Here is a 20,816-nt window from a genome sequence, read left to right on the forward strand (position 1 = left end):
TCTATAATTATATGTTGTTGGTCTTGCCTTAAAAGCTTTAATGGAACTCTGCTTTGACAAGAAAATTTTGCCAGAGCCACAAAGTGGTTAAAACAGACTTCTGCTCTCTCTACCTGCCATTAAATCCTTCTGAAGTTACAGCTGCGTCTGCTATTTATGCCATTTATTTCATACATTAAAACTGCATTATGGCTTCACTGGAACTCTAATGAATCCTTACTTGTCGGTGCTAAGCAGAACTGACTGGAACACATCACCACTTTTGTTTCTAGAGTGAGGTGGCTGTTTATTCTCTAAATATTCTTTCTTTTGGATCAAAAAGAAAAGCAAAATGTGACAAGAGAAAACATCTGTTACAGTATGTTGTATTGATAGTCAGAGATACAGTGCTGTTCTAGCTATATTGAGGTAAAACTACAGATTTAAAAGACAAAAGCTTGCAATCCTTACATGAAATATAGTACACCACTGGAATGTTGTGCACTTCAATGCACAGTGTGCTTATATTTCTATTTTGCACCCTATAGAGGTTCAGTTTCAGTCTTTTCCATTTAATCTGGAAAATGAAATATGATCTGAGCGCTGTCACTGCCGGGATTAAGGATAAAGATGTCCTTGGAGAGCAATTTGAGCATTAAGGTTTAAAATGACAATAAAAGTTCATGATAATCTGTGAGACCAGTGAATGATCCTTCCATGTCATTTTGTATCATAACATTTGCCCAAACATCTGGCAGAAGACCCAAGGAATGGAGGCAGAGGTTGTCAACTCTGATCAGACTCCCTGTATCGACTGAAAGCACTGGAAAAATAGCAATCGATTTATAGTGGGACTCGGCAAGTCCTGTCTTTTAGGTTGCATTTCATTACAGTTTTTATAGACTGTAACTTGTCTTTGCAGAGGAGCAGTGCACAGATACTTCTGCGTGCATTGGTCTTTGTGCATGTGAAGGCCAGATGTGAACTGGGTTGGTGGGGGTTGAGAGAGTCAGGCAATGATGTTTACGTGGCAAGTGGAAGTCATTTCAGACTGATACATGGCGAGTGTAGATCAGAGTGTTAACAAGGTATCAGAGCACTTGGTGGGAAAGCTGACAGGATCTGTGCAACAAGGGGAGGCGAGACTGATTTTTAATAAACAAAGCCCTGGCTGTTGGAGATGTGAGAAATAAAGTTCAGGTGTTTGTTTTGGTGCTGAAACCTGAGCCAGGATTTCAGAGGCAGTTCTGATGGCATCTTTTGAACGTAAATGATTATACAGTAATTATTTTTAATAAACACTTACTGTGAAAATGAACCCCTGTAGTGTATGGAATTGTTCATAAAACTTTTTATCCCTGCCTTGCTGGGCTTCCAAATTGTGGAGAGATCATAAAGGATCTTACTGGAACACAGTGCACTGATCGAGTTGACATTGCCTAGATATGCTAGTTTGAGCCTAGATCATGTCATTAGCTGATCATGCCTAGGATTCCATAAATGGTATATAGACAGCACAGCACCAGGGGCAGGGTTAGTCAGCCTGTGGGATTCCCGTCAGGTGCTGAGGAGTTTGCTGCATGTCAAATAATGAATGGCTGTAAATGACAGACAATGTTTGCACAGACAGTGTGGTTCTTAGGAGCAGATGCACTGAAAAAAATGTTCTTAATGCTGTACTCTGGTAGAACTGGATACCATTATTTTTGCATTCCATTGCAGTGTATATCTATTATGGGTGATATCTCGAAGTCCAATACGTTTTTCACGGTGTCTTTAGCCAAAAATCACCATCCATTTGTATTTAATCAGCCAAAATAAATTGTAATTTATATTTTAAATAAATAAATTACTCTAGTCAAAGAGTGTCATCTTTTGTATATTGAATTATAGAACACTTATTTAAGGATGCAGTCACCCTTTTGAGCAGTTTAATTTTTCTTCACTGCTTTTGTTTTCTATAGTGCATCAAATAGGGAGCAAACAGGTATTTTTCTGACGGCTATAATGTCTTATCCACAGTTCACCACCCACTCTCTATCTTTCTTCAAGAAAATCTCTGTTTAGAATGCCTCTAGCATACACTGCAGCTCAGTCTGGCCAACATCCTTGTCTTCCGAGTCTAAAGTCATGTCTATGTAGTAAAATCAATGAAAATTTTGTAAATATCAGATGTATATAAACCCTTCCTCTTCTAAATTGTATTCTATTTAAAATTATCTATTGATGAATGTTTTTTTCTTTGAACCTCAGTTTTATTTTTTTATTTTTTTTCTTTGCCATGTCTTGATTCGCTCATGAACGATGTATATTTTACTTCCAATTGGGAATTGCCCAAGTTTAAGCCTCTCAGCAGAAAAAACCTGAGTCACATGATGCTCAGAGTCAAACCTGAAGAGATGGCATCTCTGAGACGGTTCACACGAAACACAATGGTTCTAATGTCAATTCTTCATGTTGCCGTTTAGAAGACAGTAGGTGTATTTATTACATGGAGTGAATATATTTACCTCTTTTTTTTCATGAAAAGATAGCAGTCATTTCTACAAGGAAATACTAGTAATCTGTCTTGGTCTGAAATTATGCATCCTAATGCGTTGTTATTAAACTACTCTTTAACATTTGTTTTTTCCTTTAAAAATTTCTTGGAGATATTGCTGTCCAGGAGAAGTTTGTTCTGTGTGACTCATTCCACTTTATTATAATAGTAAAGTAATCATTGAGGACTCATATGGGGGATGAAATTTCCTTTTGATGAGGCCTTGTTTATGATTTGTTTCATTAATCTTTTGTTTATAACTCAGTGTATTTTTACAGTGGAATGAGTGAGGCACTTATTGGAGAAAATCATTATTTTGCAGGTTTTATGTGGTAATTATATATTTAATATATACAGTACATAAAAACAATGTAGGAGGAACAATACATAACTTTAACATTTTTTCCAAGTGACATGGGTGATTTGAGAGCTCCACAAGTGTGGGCAAAACATTTGGTATGTTTTCATGTCAAAACATGGCAATCATTAAATTAATATGAATGTTAAGTACAATGTATGTTTTTGGCTGGAGGAGGGTTAATTCCATTCATACATGTTATCATATTCAAACATAAATATACTTTATGTTCAGCCTAGTGATTTCAAGTGACTAGGAAAGCATGTTAAGTAATATTCATTGTGTGCGTATTTGGTTGAATATATCATTCTGAGTAACAGTAACAGCAGAAGTCTGTGACTCATTGACCTCACTAAAGTCTTTGTATAAAACTTTGAGATTCTTTTTCTGCATCCTCTTTGAGTTCTTCCCAATTCTTGGGGTTTTCTGACCTCAATTTATTCTTCAGCATGCCCAGATAGATGTCAGTCTGGAGATTTACTTGGCCAGTCTAAGATTTTCTACATTTTTCCTTCTGAGTACTCTCTGGTTACATTGGCTGTATGTTTTGGGTCTTGCTACATGGTGAAGTGTTGCATATGTTTACTGGCCAATAAGTATGGAAGCATTTAGACTTCATAATTCATTCTGCTGCTCATAAGTTACATCATCAATAAAGGTTAATGAACCAGTTCCCGAGAAGGTTATGTCCTTTGGGGTATCGCAGTTCCTTTCTATGTCTCTACCTTATCCTTTCCATCAGTTAGGTAAAGGTTTATCTTGGGCTTATCTGTCCATTTTACTGTTCCAAATCTCTCCTGGCTTAAATTGAACTTCAGAGCAAATTGTTATTTGGCTTTTGTGTTCTTGATTCAGATGAGAGATCTACGTTTTGAGGCATAGCTTTTGTAATTCTGTTTTCTCTGTCTTCTGTGAAATGTAGATTTGGATAACTTTACCCCTGCATTCTGGGGGTTGTTTGTGATTTCACTGACACTTGTTTAAGGGTTTTTTGAGAATTTTGATCATCATCATCATCATTATTATTATTATTATTATTATTATTATATATATAGGAGGTGGTTAGAAAGCCTGGTCTTAGAACAGATCACTGTGACGGAATGCTGGTTTAGTTAGAAAAGGAGGCAAGTAGCCCAGGGAAGAAGAGGAGGAATGATGGAGAGATCTGGAAAAAGATTTAGAGGAAGGCATAGTGGGTCGCAGCAGAAGTAGGCTGAAGTAGTTCAAGCAGGTAGCTGTGTCAGCATGCGTAGGTTGCAAAGGAACAAGTAATATGTTTATTTCATGCTGAAAAGAGAAGAAAGGAAACACAACGTTTCAGCTGTGTCACAGCCAAAGAAGGCTCCACAGCCAAAACATTGTGTTTTCTTTCTTTTCATTTCAGCATGGAATAAACTTATTACTTGTTCCATAATTATATGTTGTTGGTCTTGCCTTAAAAGTTTTAATGGAACTCTGCTTTGACGTGAAAATTTTGCCAGAGCCACAAAGTGGTTAAAACAGACTTCTGCTCTCTCTACCTGCCATTAAATCCTTCTGAATTTATAGCTGCGTCTGCAATTTATGTCATTCTCCGGGTGTCATGTATATCTCAATATATATATTATGTATATATTATATTAAGAATTATAATATATTATTTTGATAAATTATATTAATTTAGAATATTGTGTAAACTTTTAGTTACCAAGGTAAAGCTTAGTCCAGAGAAGATTGACCAGATACGTTCCTGGGGGGAAGGACTACCCTTCTTAGTCCTGAATAGAGAAGACTATAAGGGAACTCAATTCACCCATTCAGATTCCTCAAACAGCAAAACACAACTAGTGGATACAAGTGGCAATTATGGGCGAGTGTATTTAAAACTGAGAACTGGAGGCTCATTTCTACACTTTTCAGGTTTCTGGGAAAAAGTGTTTGTTCTTCATTAAGCAAAATGCTTACTGATGTGTTACTCATACATTAGTTTCCACAAATTTATTCAAATGAAGAGTTAATTCCACTTTTTAAAATAATGGACCATTATTTTCCCTACTTCAGCAGCCATATCACCCTGCAACTCACAACTGGCAACCCACTGAAGCTAAGCAGGTGTGAGCCTGGTCAGTACCTGGATGGGAGACCTCCTGGGAAAAACTAAGGTTGCTGCTGTAAGAGGTGTTAGTGGGGCCAGCAGGGGGCGCTCACCCTGTGGTCTGTGTGGGTCCTAATGCCCCAGTATAGTGACGGGGACACTATACTGTAAACAGGCGCCGTCCTTCGGATGAAACGTAAAACCGAGGTCCTGACTCTCTGTGGTAATTAAAAATCCCAGGCCGTTTCTCAAAAAAAAAAAGTAGGGGTGTAACCCTGGCGTCCTGCCCAAATTTCCCATTGGCCCTTACCAATCATGGCCTCCTAATAATCCCCATCTATGAATTGGCTTCCTTACTCTGCTCTCCTCCCCACTGATAGCTGATGTGTGGTGAGCGTTCTGGCGCATTATGGCTGCCGTTGCATCATCCAGGTGGATGCTGCACATTGGTGGTGGAGGGGAGTCCCCATTACCTGTAAAGCGCTTTGAGTGGAGTGTCCAGAAAAGTGCTATATAAGTGTAAGCAATTATTATTATTATTATAGTTCCTAAGTTAATGGAACATTTTTCTTCCTCTCAGTCAGAGTTACATAATGCAGTGTTTTACCAAATTGCTCAACTGTTTTTTATTCTGTACTGTACATTCATTGTAAATATACAGAATTTTACTTGTACTTTTAACATTTAACATTTAACTTTTAACATTGGACACTAATGTTTCCAGTTTCTTATGATTATGAATATTCCTGTTGGTTGAACCTTCTTCTAAAATTAAAAAAAATATGTATTTTTTTTCTCTTAAGTCTTGAAATGGAAAGTAGTAGCTTTTCATATAGATTATTGTATTCAGTCCACTACGTAGGTGTTCTGTTTTTCAGAAATAGAGATACAACTGTATTTCTAGACATCTTAAGGTGGAATAAATACTTTGATATAAAATAACACTATTTGACACTATTGAAATGTGGCAGTAAACAGAAAAATGTATCTCCAAACTATTATTTTGATTTAAAAAAGTTGAGCCAATTGGAAAATGAGGAGATAACCCATATACAAAAATCTGTTTTTAATGTTTAACATTGACTAAAATATTTTATCACTTTAGGTGCCAGTTTTTCTTCTCATGTCATATTCATACTCCACCCTCATAAAATGAGAAATATTAGAAAGCAAACAGTTCTCTGTGTGAGTCAGAATATGGTGAATTACAAAAAAAGACTGCGCTGCTTTAACAGCTGTAGAATATCTTAAATTCTGTTTGACATCCACCCACACCATTGCTGCAGAAAACTAATCTCTTGTGTCACCGTGTTGCATATTCTCACTAAATCTCAAAATGCAATTCTTCAATGACCTGTCACAGGTAGCTTGCAAAGGTCACTGGCTACAGAGAAATGAACTGCTAGTTAGTTTCCTGTTTGTCATCAGCTCTGACAGAAACCTTACAGTTCTGCTGTTATAAATGTTTTTCAAGCCCATGGCTGTTACCAACTGTTTGTCAGCAAGGAAAAGTCTCTCTAAAGCACACCAACATCCGTCATAAATCTCATGCTTTCTTGTGTTCTGTCCAAGAAATGCATTCTTGCAAAACTCCTCACTGTTGTCCACTCTGGGATTTAGTTGTAGATATGAAGCAGTGAAGGCTGTGGGGGTTGAGACAGGAAGCTGGAGTTTAAATCTAAGCCAATGAAAAAAAAGGAAGCTGGCTCAATAGTGCCTTGAAGTCGAAATTCCGAAAAACGAGACCCAGCAAACAAACAGGGATTGTGAAACCAGGCACTTTGGTCTTCGCCATCTCCACATTCCTAGGTGAGGGGGAATGAGAGCTTGTGTGTTTAAGAAGCGAGAACAAAAAAATCAAAACGCAGACACAAAACAGACGAGAAAACATTGCCGTTTATGAGACATTTTGGTCGTCAGAGAAACCTGGAAGGAATTAGCCAACAGTATGGGTGCAGTGGTCTGGGCTAATATCAATCAGATGTCGAGAGCTGTACAAAAAGAAAAAAAGGCCTGTGTGCCCAATTGAAGAAGTTTAACTGCAGTCACCTTCAACAAGCTGTTTACATTCCTGAGGCATTTAAAGAATTTGCCAAAATATTTATAGCTTTGTTTGTTGTTTTAAAACTACTATAACATATTGTAATGTGAAATGTAGTTTTTGTTTACTTTGGTCACAGTTGGGGGCAGCAGGGAGAGCAAGAGGATCAAATATTCGAAAAGACAACCGGGCCAGAATTATTTTTGTTTTTGTATTTTGCTTTTGTTTTATCTCTCATCATTAATTTAATTAAACTTGCTGACAACAGTGTTGGAGAACTGCCTTGGTACTGTAATGGCTTTCAGAAAGCGGACAAATGGTAAGCACTAGAAATTGAAGCCCTGTTCTTCCGACGTCATGCCTCATTGTGGAAGTAGATGGCCCCACTTTCCTTATAGTTTTCATGCGTTGCTCACGAGTGTTTTTCTTTCTCGTTGCCTGTGTTAGCTGCATGCTGATGTATGACGTTTGATTTCCTGAACTGGCCTGAAAAATTGCAGCCTTTCAGCTTGGGCCTCAGGAGATCCATCAGGATGGCAATACATAGGTTCTTCAGCAGCTGTAAAACATTTCAAGAGACTGAAATGTTTTTTCGAGGACTAATTCAGCATCAAGTTTATCTCAGCGCCTACTAAACTGTCCCATGTTGGAATCGATGTCAAACTATTTTTTAGGGAATATCTCATTTCGCTAATTTATTTTTGATCGGTTGCTGTACAATAATTGCAAGAGTTGCCATAGTTTATAGGTCATTATGTTTAGATGACAGCTGTGATTCTATCAGTACCCTTTTGGGTGATATTAATTTACTCTTTCCCAATTTAATCCTCCTGTTCAGCACAGCACAAAAATAGCATTCCTTTCACAATAGAAAAATGATATAAACCTTGTTGATATAGCATAAAGAATAATAAAAACAATAATCCATTGTGAAAGTGGTTAAAAGTAATCATCTCAAATTCTGAATTCTTACTTAGATTTAAATTTTCCTGCTTTAATTCATTGTTGTTATGGTTTTATGCCATTGTTGTTTCATTTTCATCTGTAGAAAAAAGCAGCCATTATAAATACACTACACACTCCTTAATTAAGTCTCGTTCACACAAATTTAATCTCTAGAATGGATTTAGACATCAAAAGTCATCATACCAAAGCAATAAAATGTTACAGGTGTTAGATGAATAATGTGCTTGTTAAGTTTATGCATCCTAATGAAACCTCTTTAACAAGAATATCAATGTACTGAAAAAAATCTGTTGGGAGCATTATGCAAGAGTGCAGAACATTTTGAAAACTGAGTTTTTACCATGAATACTTTTTTGTAGTGCATTTTCAGCATTCTGACTGGTTTGCGAAACCTGGATATGTGCAGATTTTAATGCATGTTTCAAATGAGGTGTTTTAACCTGAATGGGCCAATAATTGTTTATTTTCTTTCCCCTCTGCTGTTCTTGGGGCTGTGCAGTATGGATGTACAGTCTGTCCCAGAGTCCGAAGAAAGGGGCACCAGGTATATTCATGGCTCTTGTGGTTTGCGTTCATATTTGTAACCCATTCGCACTCAGCATGCACCTTTTTCTTTTTCTCTGCAGTGTGTGATTCATTTGTTGTCACTTCTTAGCCTGGTTATAATGTACATAATCATAACTGCTTTCATCACTGGCGTGAAGCATGTTTTCTCAGGATACGTAGATAGGCTGACTGTCAAAGCTTTGTGTTCTTTTGCTCCACTGCAGTTTTTGTTTTGCTTCATCTCACTCCAGATGTGTTCGCTTGGATTTTGCAAAACTATACTTAAGTGGATGGTTTGTGCGGGGGGTGGGAGTAGGGGGGGTTATTTTATTTTCTCTTTGCTCTGTTTACACTGCCCCTCTCTTCTTGAGAGTACTGAAATGAGGCGGCAGAGTGGAGTGGAGGCTCTGGACTCCAGATCAGAGGGTTGTCGTGTCACTGTGTCCGATTGTAGCACGCTGCTGTGGTCTGAGATCTAACTGCGGGACTCAGGTTGATTCAGGACGGTTTGGAAATCCAAAGGGTGAGAGAAGCAGAGCCAGCTGATGCAGGCAGACAGATGGGGAAGTATGGTGTGGAGAGGCTGAAACCTGGAGAATTACGGCTGACTGGGGAGCCTGGATAGATGAGGCTGACTGGGGAGCCTGGAGAATTGAGGCTGACTGGGGAGCCTGGCACAGTGAGGCTTAGAGGACAAGGCATGCAGCTGGAATCAGTGCAGACTGCTGAAGAAGATCAGGAAGCTGAAGGCAAGCGGCGTCTCTGAGATTTGGAATCTCTTAAAAGCAGGTTTCTAGAGCAGGCAGGGAATTGCACTACTCAAGGTAGCTAAATATTAGAGCACTGGTTCAATGGGGTTCCGGGAATTAAATGCAGTACCTAATTGGAGAATTGATTGGAAGCTTGAAGGGGAGACGGCTGCAGAGACAGGCAGACTGTCCTGGTCCTCACAGTCTTGGGTGGAATGCGAGTGCTCATGGGAATGCTTCAGTTACCTATGCGAGCTGCGAGCTGCGAGCTGCTCCCAGCCTGGGTGTGACAGTTGTAGAGTCAAGTTCCAGGTGCGGTACTGATATTGTATCCTTGAGCCAGGAAAGTTAGCTAAGTTGCTCTGTTAAATGTCCCACTATACAAATGGGTAATTTTCAGCTTGTAAATGAGATTTTGTTCTCAATTTACTTATCTGGATAAATACAGAATTTAACAAAAGAAATTGATTTAAAAATGGGACAAAAAACTTTGAAAGAATTCTTAGATTCATCTCATTCTAAATAGCAAGACTTAGAAGTTTTCAAGCTTTTTTGAAGTATTCTACAATTGCAAGAAAAAGTTTGTGAACCCTTTGGAATTACCTGCATTTCGGCATTACTCATAAAATTACTCATAAAAATGTGGTCTGATCTTCAACTAAGTCACAATAATATGATGACTGTCTGTTTGAACTAATAACACACAAACAATTGTACTTCTTCTTGTCAATATTGAACACATATGTCAACTATGACTTTTTTTAGAGAAAAAGCTGAATGAGATTTTTGGATCAAGTATTTACTAAATAAGCAATGAGCCAGATAGGCTGAATTCCTTATGTTAAACCATGGTTTGTTCCTAAACTAGGTGATGCTTAGCATATGAGCAGTGGTGCCCTGGTGAATGTTTAGGTTTGATACGCTCTGGTGTGTGTTTTTGTAACAGTTGTCTCTGAAGTCACTAATATCATTCATGCTGTATATTTGTGACAGAGATGTAATCACCACAGATTATCACAGGTACTGTATATATACAATCCACAAAATGTTTTATGTAATTGGAATGACTAAAGCCCGTCTCCCTCCTCCAAGCCAAGCCTAACAGTATAACTGTCTCTAGGTGCGAAACGACTAGTTTATAAGGCTTCTAGAGATTTCGCTGGTAGTGATTAAACCTGTGAATTTTTAAGTTATAGAATAAGAGATGACCTGATCTAACCTGGCTACTTTTCATCTAGAGTCTAGCATTTGTGTGCATGCTGCTTAACTTGAAAAAGGGGAATGAATAACAAAAAAAACAAAAGTTCTTTGGAAACGAAGGAGAGGGCTAGTACAACTATAAACACTGTAAATCAACAAAGCCTTTCAAGTTTGAAGAAAGCCTTTTCAAAAATCATAAAAAGGTCTGAGGACAGAATTAGATATAACTTGACTAAGTATGGGCTAAATTATTCGGCATTTACATGTATATTGTTAACATAAACCTGCCTCCTGGTTGCCAGCCATCCCTCTCATATTTTCCCTTGTTTCTACTTCTTTTAATCCAGTTGTATTTTAGTCTTTGCGTTTCTTGCCAATGCTGTTGCCTTCATCATTTTGCACAACCTGAATCCTGGATCTGCGCTTGCCCTGTCTTCTCACACGCTGTGGGCACGTGCCTGGTCAGATGAGCCCAAGGACCACAATGAACTGAGAGCTGAGCTGCTCTTCCTGCTGGATCTTACTGATGTCAGAGCATAATAAAAAGCAGAAACCCTGGGAAGCAGTAAAAAAAAAGCCAACACTTGTTTTCTGCAGTTCTGAGTGAGATTCAAAAACAAGCACAAACTAGGTCACAAAATGATTAGTCTGATTCTGCTCCAGGCTCCTCTGGCTGCTGTCTAATGTTGTCTATAAACAAGCCCTTTTTTAATACGTTTTTACAGTATATGCAGATTTCACTCAACATATTTGCTCCTGTTTTTACTCCAGTCCTCATTCTCTGAAACAGATAGCAGTTGATTTTAGAGACTAAACTCTAATGTAGTGCCTGCCAACTCTTCCAGAAGGAATGAGTGATAAAACTCTTGAATTTTTAGTCTTTGGCTCCACAGAGTCTGCCTGTGTGACTCAAGCAGAACTCCAATAGATTGTAAATGAAGAAGTGGATTGGTGTTTTTTTGTTGTTTTTTGCGCTTTCTTTATCATAGGACATTAATCAGCATTAAATTGCTTCATTAAGCACAGCTTAAAGACATGGATCATTAACTAATTAGTACAATGCACTGGGTAAGCTCATTTCACAACTGATAACCTTTTTGTCTTTTGCAATTAATAGTTTTCATATTAAAGTGAGCAATTATATCTTGTATGGTAAAATTAATATGGGTCTCATTTTTTCTACTTGCTGAGTCAGGTGGTTTTGTTTACACGTTAGTGTTATGAATATATAGTACAGCTACACAATATATGAATTTGTAATGGATAACTACAGCAGATAACTGTAGAACCACTTATGTGAGGATCCAGGCCATAGTTATTAAGAAGTAAGCCTAATTCTCACTAACAAACTCGGAGAGTATCTGTTGGCATTGAATCTTTTGTTACCGTCCTCCATTTAGTTAGAATATTTTACTAGTAATGTAGCTTTTTATGGCTATATTATTCTCAAGTATTCAGCATATACAATTTTGTTCCTGCCTAGTCTTAATATACTTCTCAATTTAAACCTCTCTAAACATGTTCAATGTTTAATTGAGCTTAAATTCCAAGAAATGCCAGGCAGGCTTTGGCTATTACGCAAGGCCTTGGCATGCTACACCTCTCATAGCTGTTGTGCATCCTCCAGGGATCCCTTTGCATTGACTGTTGCTGCAACCGTGGGCACTTGTCAGTTATTGGCCTGTTTGGCTGTTCTCCATTGTGGTGGGTCTCAACAGTTTCCTTTGGAGAGAGTACTTGGACGAGGAAGTGGGGGTGGAAGTACCGTACATTTAAAACTGAGATCAGGAGGCAATTTTTTACCCCAAGGGTTGTGGGAGTCTGGAATAGCACCTACCATGTTGTTGAAGCCGATACACTGGCTTCTTTCAAGAAGTGGCTGGATGAGATCCTCAGATCAATTAACTGCTAACTGTCTAATGGGCTAGATAGGCCCAGTGGCCTCCGCTTGACTGTGACCATCTTACGTTCTTAAGTACTTAAGTAACTTACGTTCTCCACTTTCTGAAAGAGAGGATGGAAGGGATCGAGTGCAGTGGGAATACAAACATGTCCGTCGACTTTCGCTTCTCTCACTCACTCAGCTTCCAAATGATTTTGAGAAGCCCAACATAAGCTGCAATTTCTGGGAAAGCTGAATCCTTCCGAATTTCTCATAGGCAGAAAACAGTCATGTGGTAACAGGTCAAAAAAGCTACTTACACGTAAAGAGAGTTAAAACCCATGATTTTTGTAGCATTTATGATTTGAATGTAATACATTTAATGTTTTGACTCTAGCTATGCTTGAAACATTGATATAATATTAAACTTTTCTTGTGGGGGGTGAAAATGTTCAAAAAACATCAATTACTTATTATTCACATCAAAGACTGTTTCCATTCTCCTGCCAAATAGACTGTTTCTATAGCCACCTGTGAATGGATTAATAGTGCATGGAATTTTAATATGTAATGGCGACAGCCAAAAATTGTGGTTGTGTATGAAACAGATGGCCGATGTGAATGAAGGCTTGCAGTAAAATACACCATCAAGTCTTACGAGTGAGGCAGATGTTTTCCTTTACTATCTGTCCGTACAGGCCTAGGTACAGGTCAGCTGTGACGATAATTTACGTTCTCCCACATTGCTGAATTCTTTTGACCAAAAAAGCAGATTGCCACCATAAAGAGAGACAGTCTAGGGTTAGCAGAAATAGATTTATAACTAATAATTTGAAAAATTCACAGAAATTAAATGTAAGCATAGGGCTAGAGACATTAGCCATGATGAGATTTTATAGATTTTATGAAGAACCTTCCTGTCATTAGACAATTCTGGACAAAATATATTTGACTCAATTTACAACCTTTTGTGGCTGTATAGAAAGCAGAATGTACTTTTTGAATTCAGAGTGCCCATAATGGGAAAGAGGTACTTTGAAGGTCCAGTATTATTACACATTGCCTATAATCTCTGTTTCTCATGTTTTTTATAAGAAGTGACTTGGCACCCAGGTTGTGGTCAAATACTGTAAAATTTGAAAGCCTTTGAAATGTTAACTTGTAATAATCAAAGTTATTAATCTTTAAAAATGGTGATGTAGTTATAGTTGTTATTTTACAATTTCCAAAGACTGAGTGCAGTAAATTATTTGTTTTTGACTACAAAGCTTTGTAATTGTAGTTGTTCTTTGATCCAAAACCCTGCTTTAAGCAGAATCCTTTTGCTTGGAGATTCCATTGCGAAATGCCAATGTAGTATGACTACAGTCCTGAAGATAATAACAACAGAAGGGTCAATAAAAATAATGTGTTCAAAGTGCTTGGTAGATTTGGACTAAAAAATAATTAATGCCATTCAAGGAAGCGGAGTCATTCTTCTATGTGGAAAGCTAACAAATTAAAATGTACACTGCAAAAGTGTAAATATGAAAGAATTGGAAATTAAAAGTGACAGCAGCTGTTTATTTGTGTAAATGTAAATCAAAATAAAATGTCAAAGCTGTGCCCCTCTGTTGTGTGAAGTTTACTGCTGTCTGTGCATTAATTTGCTGGCCACGTTTTGAGCTTGCCTTTGTAGCAGAGTTTATAAATCCACCACAGGCAGTTTTGTTTGGGCTTTTTATTTTCCTGGGCTTCTTATAACAGACATGGTTTTCTCAGGAGGCTTGTGTCTGTGAGAACTCTGCCAGTCTAAATAGGGTGACACACGACTAATTAAAGAGTGGCTGGAATTGGCTTTTTTGGACTGAAAGATCTCAGGTTCTCTCCCTGGAGACATTTCATAGTGTCTGGCACATTGTACTCAAAACCATTCTTAAGCACTGACCTCATCCTATTCTCAATTATTTTATGTGGATGTTCAACTTTCTGTTCCTACTGATGAAAAACACCTCTCTTCACACATCTGTTTTCGTGAATGAATACTTAAATTAGCCTTTGGACTAATAAATAGTATCCAGTCCCAAAGATGCATCATTATGGCTTTCAGATAAGGAAATGATGGGGCCTTCCTTTTTCTAAAAAAACAACTTTAAGTTCAAGGGAAAAGTCTGAGTAATAGACTAGATGTATAGTAATATGATGTATAGTAAGATGATGATGAGTAAGCTGCTGGGTTTTCACTGTATGAAATTCCAAGCTTGTAAGTAGTTTTGTTGCCAGGATTTTTTATTGATGAGGTGATCCTGATATGTTGTGCATGATGAAGACTGCACAACTCACACACGTTTGCTGCTGTGAAGAGGTTGAACTGGGGCCTAACTCTCTTGATGTTTCTGCAGTTGGCTGTTAGATGTATGGTAGTATCTGGAAAATGGGAGAGCAGTTGCCGTCTAGTGGTGACCGAGGACAGAAGAAAGTAAGACTCTAAACACCTAACCTTGTGGTTGCAACACGGCTGTTGTCTCCTCGAGTAAGATCTGTAATGCCAATTACCCCACTAAAAACCCTGTGGTAATTGTAAATGTTCTCAATCGTCTTTCTTAAGTATAAAATCTAAGCTAATCATCACTGTTTGGTAAATGAACACATTTTTCCACAAGCTACTTTACAAAGCCTGGCTCCTGGAGCCAGAAATCTAGATCTAACATATTCCAAGCAGATCCTTTTTAAAGGTTAATCTTTTCTCTGTCTTCTTATTGAACATCCTGGTACTTTGCAACACATCGTTGTTACTATGATGTATTATTATTGAAATAATTTTGAATTATGGGAAAGAAAGTGGAACTGTGGTATTGATTTTTTTTTACCCTACTTTAAAGTGACTAAGGCACATTTGCCTCCTATTGAGGTAGAGACCTGAGGTAGAGTCAGAGAGGTCTACAGGATGTTTGATATACTGTACCACTAAAGGGGAGCTGTCTCCCTTCTTTCTGCTGCTTAGCTTAGTGTTTTTCTTGTTAACAGGACATTTCAAATCCCAGCCCAAATGGAAAATATTTGGATCCTAATATTTGTGCCCAGTTTGTGGCTTGTCTTAACCCTGATGTTGCCCAATGTGTGAGTTCTTGTGGTATTTATAATAAGTGTTTAGACGAGTAGGACACTTTTTTAACCCAAGCTGAAGGGAATTGAATTTTCACAAGCTTCAGTAATGTCAAAAATTCCAAATGATCTTGGCCAGCTGTTTACAAGAAGTTGTTAAAAGGTTCTGTGCGAGACATATTTCTTCAAGATCTTCAAGATGTTCAATATATTTTACCACGACATATTTCAGACTGTCAAAATGTCTTCAATCCTCTGACTGTCTCACATGATCTTATAGTGTCACATGACTTAGTCTGTTAAAGGCATAGCCTGAAGTTCCATACAGCTCTTCACGCTCAGAGCTTCGACACAAGAGTTTCCTTTTGCGGCTTTAAAAGTCTCTCATAAATGTCTGCATAAAAAACATGCACAAAATGTAGTGTTTCACACCTCCACAACCAGTTGTTGGATGCATGCATATCTTAGTTCAGATTCATTTGATTTGCAGCATATATGTTTTTGCTTACTTTTGGGATGGGAATTGTGATTAGATTGCTGTCTAGTGATGGGGAAAAAATGAATGTACAAAATGAATGTCATTTGCCAGTTTTATTTGAATTGAGCTCTGAGAAGGATGAGCACTTTGATAATCCCAAAAAGTGTGTGACTGTGGTAAAACATAATTGGTTTAAAGCTTGTCCAATTTTGTCCCAGCAATATTTTTTATATGAATTTTCTCAACAATTTTCTCCACTCTTTTAAAAAGCACATGTGCAGTCCTGGACTTCTTTTGTATTCTCTCTAGGTAAAGTATACATTTTGAAGACATTTTGATGCAATTCACACATTTTGAAATTTTCCCACAAAAAGTGCGTGAAAACTGTTTGTTTTGTTTTAGGAATATATTGATGCAGATTTAATATGAGCATTACTTTTGCTGCACTTGATGTTCTTTTGCTCGGATTGCTGGATAACTAAGTTTAAGAACAAGCTTTGTTGCAGGTTATTAAATATAGAAATATAGAAATCAGATCCAAATCTCAGGCTGTCATATTTGAGTTATTTTAGATTACAAAGGTGCTCCTTCACCCCAGTTGTCACTAGTCTGCTTCACAGTGGGTCTTTATCCATTCTTTCAAACCTCCAGTGTGCAGGCAAGACCTCTTCAAGCACACAAAAATCCTTTGAATATCCTACAGGTCCTTTGTTATTATCTTAAAAAAACAGCTACTGATCTTAGAGTTGTAACAGTGAAGAACAAAAACTGGCTAGATCAATTCCCAGCACTCAAAAGGTTAAAAATGAAACGGAAAAAAAGCCCTCAACTGGCTAACCCGAGTAAAATGCTTTCCTCTTGTGTTTCATATAAACAGAGGCCCAGCCTCTCTCTCTAGAACTCCGTCCCACTCATATGTTTCTATTTAAGGGCTGTAGTGTAGACTCTTATGATTGGCGTACACAACCCCCCACTCGCTTTCCAGCTCCAGCCTCGGAAAGGAGAAGGAGCCTTTTAGCAGGCTGTTTATTTTCCAGGGGAAACTTTTCTTTTCTTCCATTCCAGAGTCACATCCCCAGCTGTCTGTGGCTCACTCTTTCTTTTTCTCTCTGCCGCCCATTGGACTATGGAGGAGGCCAAACTGCCAACATGGAACCCCTTTAGCTAAAGAATCCCAGATAATTCAACGCTTCACCCTTTTTTCTTTTCTTTCTTCAAATGTTCCTCTGTGCTTCAGTGTGGGCCAGAGGACGATTCAGCTATATGGCCAGACGCCTGGGAATATGCATTGAGCCGAGGTTGTGTTCTGATTGGCTGGGGTCCACTGACGAATTGGCCTATGGCGTGTCGGGTGCCCGGTGGTCGCTCGCGGGGAGCCATGGCTGGAAGCTGGCTGACGGCTTGCTTTTTCCCCTCCCCAGGAGCCGACAACTCAGATCCCATGGTGCTGGAGCAGTATGTGGTGGTGGCCAACTATGAGAAACAGGAGAACTCAGAGATCAGCCTGCAGGCCGGAGAGGTGGTGGATGTAATAGAGAAGAACGAGAGTGGTGAGTACCCCCCAAACCCTCATCTTCCTATTGCTGTGCTGCACATTCAGTCTTCTTATTGCTCTCCCTTGTCTATAAACAACCCCCCCCCCCCCTTTCCTTTTCCACAATCCGCAATCCCGAAGCTGTGCATTAGCTCCATCTGGGGGCTCACTTTGGCCAACAATCCATGCCTTTTTTTCCCCCTGTTGGTTTAGGCTAGTGGCCAGAGCGTTGCCTTTTGCAGCAAGAATGTCTCCTAGACTTGTATATTAATTATCCAGATTACTTTAATGGAAAGAAGGACACTTTGGAATTGTGTGGAAGCAGCTTGTATTCCATGTCTACTGATACTATCAATAACTGTGTTCTTAATAAAATGACAGAGTAAAGAAGCTGCCTAATGTTAGCCTATTCTTTTTCATTCTATGTGCAAAACAAAGGAGTTTTGCTGATATACAGTACGGTGATTAGAGCTATGCAGATATTTGGTAAAAGGAAGTGTGTTATTGCCTATTTATTAGTCTGTATTGTTTCTTTGTGAATGTCTGCCTTTTATTGCTTGGAAGGCCCAAAAGATCTAGAATTAAAACATTAAATTTACTTTTAATTTGAAAAAGGTGCTATTTGCACATACAAATAGAAGTTCTGGTAAGGACACATCATTAAACGCCTTTCAACTCTCTTACCACAGTAAGAAAACTCTGTAAGTAACTTACAGAGTAACTTTCAGAGTAAACTCTCAAAGTAAACTCTGAGTTTAAAGCTTGATGACATTTTGAACCAAGTTTATCATTTCCATGTCTAAATGTGTGTGTGTCTGGGTTGCTACAATTTTAGATTCACGCTTTTCGTGAATCGTAGCTGAAGATTTTTCAGTCATTACCTAGAATCTTTTAAGTATTTTATTTGCAGTGATATTTTTGTATATATGAGCAATATTGCACTCCTCTATTTGCTGAACTGTGCTTTTACAATCATTATACATGGGCAGACTAGCCACAGAAAGCAGGTTTGTGAAGAACATTTTTTGTAAGCAAGAACCAGGATAAGATTGCTCAGCAATTTTCATAGTTCAGAGTAAATCTAGGTTTTCATTAGTTGCGTTTTTGGATGAATTTAACCACCAGCTCTAACATTTTCTACAGTCAGTATTTTTTTCAGGAATTGAGGATCTCTCTCTTTGTCTCTCTTCGTAATTCCTTCCTACTTGCTATGGTTTCTAGAATTTAAATTAATTTTCCCTTAGGCTTTTTATGTTTTGTATACAGTCCGGTTGTCTTGTGTGCAACAATGTTTGGAAGGCTGTTTGTATTTGGGATGTAGCTGCAGCTTCATATGAAAAAAATGTGCCTTCCAAAGAGAAAACATTAAGATTGGCCACTGGCTTCATTATTTGAATGCTACAGTATGTTGTGCTGATCAAAAGCTGCTGTGAATTGTTACTGTCAATTATGAAACCATATGTTGCTATTCAGAGACTTTTCCTGGAAGAAACATAAAATTTTGATACAGGAAAGCCAGGCATGGGAAAATGAATACAGAAAATATGGAACGATTTCAGTTTACTAATGAAATAAGATAACACTTTTTAGTAAGGATTTCAGATTCCATTTCTTAATTATTGTATTCCAAGGAATATATTAATAAAGTATTGATGTAGTGTCATGAAAATGCCAATAATCAAACTCTAAACCTTGGATTAGATGGTTTCTTTAGATCTTTAGATTGGTTAGATCTTATTCTGTCTGTAATAATTACTGTATATTAACTGGCTTATTAACCAGATATGAAGTGTAAATTTGCAACCCCTTATCCCTAAAATGTTAGCCAGTATGAATACTGTTCATGAAAGCATACACTATATGGTTCATTAAACATCTGCTCAAGTTACAGTGCAGTCAGATTAGGCTGCATTACTTAATACTCTTAGACACCTGTGTTTTTTTTCAGAGCTGTATTACAGTGTTACAGTCTTCCCTTTTTAACATACATCTTAAAATAGGGAAAAGTTTACAACAAAACACAAAAGCTCAGGTCTAGAAAAGAATGTCTGTAATTAAAGTGTTTGAAATTCAAATCCAAATACTATATAATCATGTTTTAATCTATGTAACTCCACCTCATCATTCCTGTACCTCCTCGTTAGAGAAAGACTAGAATTAGGAAAGCAAGAGACGTCTTGTTTCATGTCAGTCTGCAAGTGAAACTCCATACCTTGGGGCCTTAGCAAAGCTTATTGAACATGATTTCTTTGAAGTGTTCTCAAGAACCTCATTAATTTGTACAGCAGCTGGAATATTAGCACACGGGGAAGCTATTTTGAGATATGATTTGCATTGTCTTTTAAACATTTGACTTCCTTCCTGGAAATTGTTTTCAAAATTGTTTTCGGTCCTTTACTGACCCCAGTTTTTGATTGCATTCCTGAAATGCGTTTGGTTTTCTGGTCCATCATCTTGGATGGAAAAGGTTGTTTTTTTTCAAATGTCAGTTAAATGACAAAACAGCAAATGTTCTTTCTCGACAAAACAAACAAGTTCAACATTTAAAGGTTTATTCCATCCTGGAAAGAGAAAAAAAAGAAACACAACTTTTCGGCTGCGGAGCCTTCTTCTGAAACGTGTTTCTTTTCTTCTCTTTTCAGCATGGAATAAACCTTTACTTGTTCCTTTGCAGCCTATGAAAGCTGACGCAGCTACCTATTTGAACTAGTTCAACATTTGCCCACATTAATCAAAACGTTATCCCACCTGGCAATCAAAAAACTCCACACCCAGGACACGGTGGCAGGTTTTTTTTTGTGTAGTAGCAAGAAGCCAATGTAAACAAAAAAGTCACTATTTAGCTCAGGTTTGTAATGTGGACTTGGAAGAGGGATGGAATTTCTGATTGGATTCTACATGCAGGCTTCTTCGATATTTACTGCTGGAAAAGTGGGGGCCAGATAGATTTTCCTACTAGTTAAGCACATGAAGGGTTAATACCGAGCCCCATATCTGAACTAGGCTCTCAGACTAGTCACTCACAGTCTTTTGCAGGATACTTTTTATTGTAGTTGGAAAGGGTAATAAAAGGGGCATACCTAGGGGAAAACCACACTTAGAATTAGTGTAAGGATAAATAATACTGGTCTAGAGAAATGCAGCTGTTGTACTGTAAGTCATTAAAATTAACAACTTAGAGAACAGTGAAAACCCCTAAAGCGAGCACAATATGGTTAAAGTAAGGGTAAGTCAATAACTGCTAATAAAAAAGAATATTGCGACAGATTCATCGGGTATGTAAGAAAAGCTAAATCTTCCCTTTGCTCTGTAGTAAAGATTTATCTTTTTTATCTCTTGAATGAAAGGTTGAAAGCGAATGTTCAAGGTAGAACATCCTGCACTCA

General features: G+C 37.9%; 1 protein-coding gene across 6 annotated transcripts in view; it reads left to right on the top strand.

Annotated features, from left to right (window-relative positions):
• sh3pxd2aa (SH3 and PX domains 2Aa) overlaps window positions 1-20,816 on the top strand; it is a 142,321-nt gene that overhangs the window by 79,406 nt on the left and 42,099 nt on the right. For 4 of the 6 annotated variants that reach the window (XM_088917581.1, XM_088917583.1, XM_088917584.1 and 1 more), the window contains 2 exons: window positions 8,457-8,501; window positions 17,318-17,446. In XM_088917581.1, coding sequence (XP_088773707.1) covers window positions 8,457-8,501; window positions 17,318-17,446 — 174 coding nt within the window. The remainder of the gene's footprint in view (window positions 1-8,456; window positions 8,502-17,317; window positions 17,447-20,816) is intronic. The other 2 variants (XM_088917582.1, XM_088917585.1) reach the window with 1 other exon arrangement.

Source organism: Atractosteus spatula, chromosome 5, assembly GCF_055471065.1.
Source record: "Atractosteus spatula isolate fAtrSpa1 chromosome 5, fAtrSpa1.hap1, whole genome shotgun sequence".
Lineage (NCBI taxonomy): Eukaryota > Metazoa > Chordata > Actinopteri > Semionotiformes > Lepisosteidae > Atractosteus > Atractosteus spatula.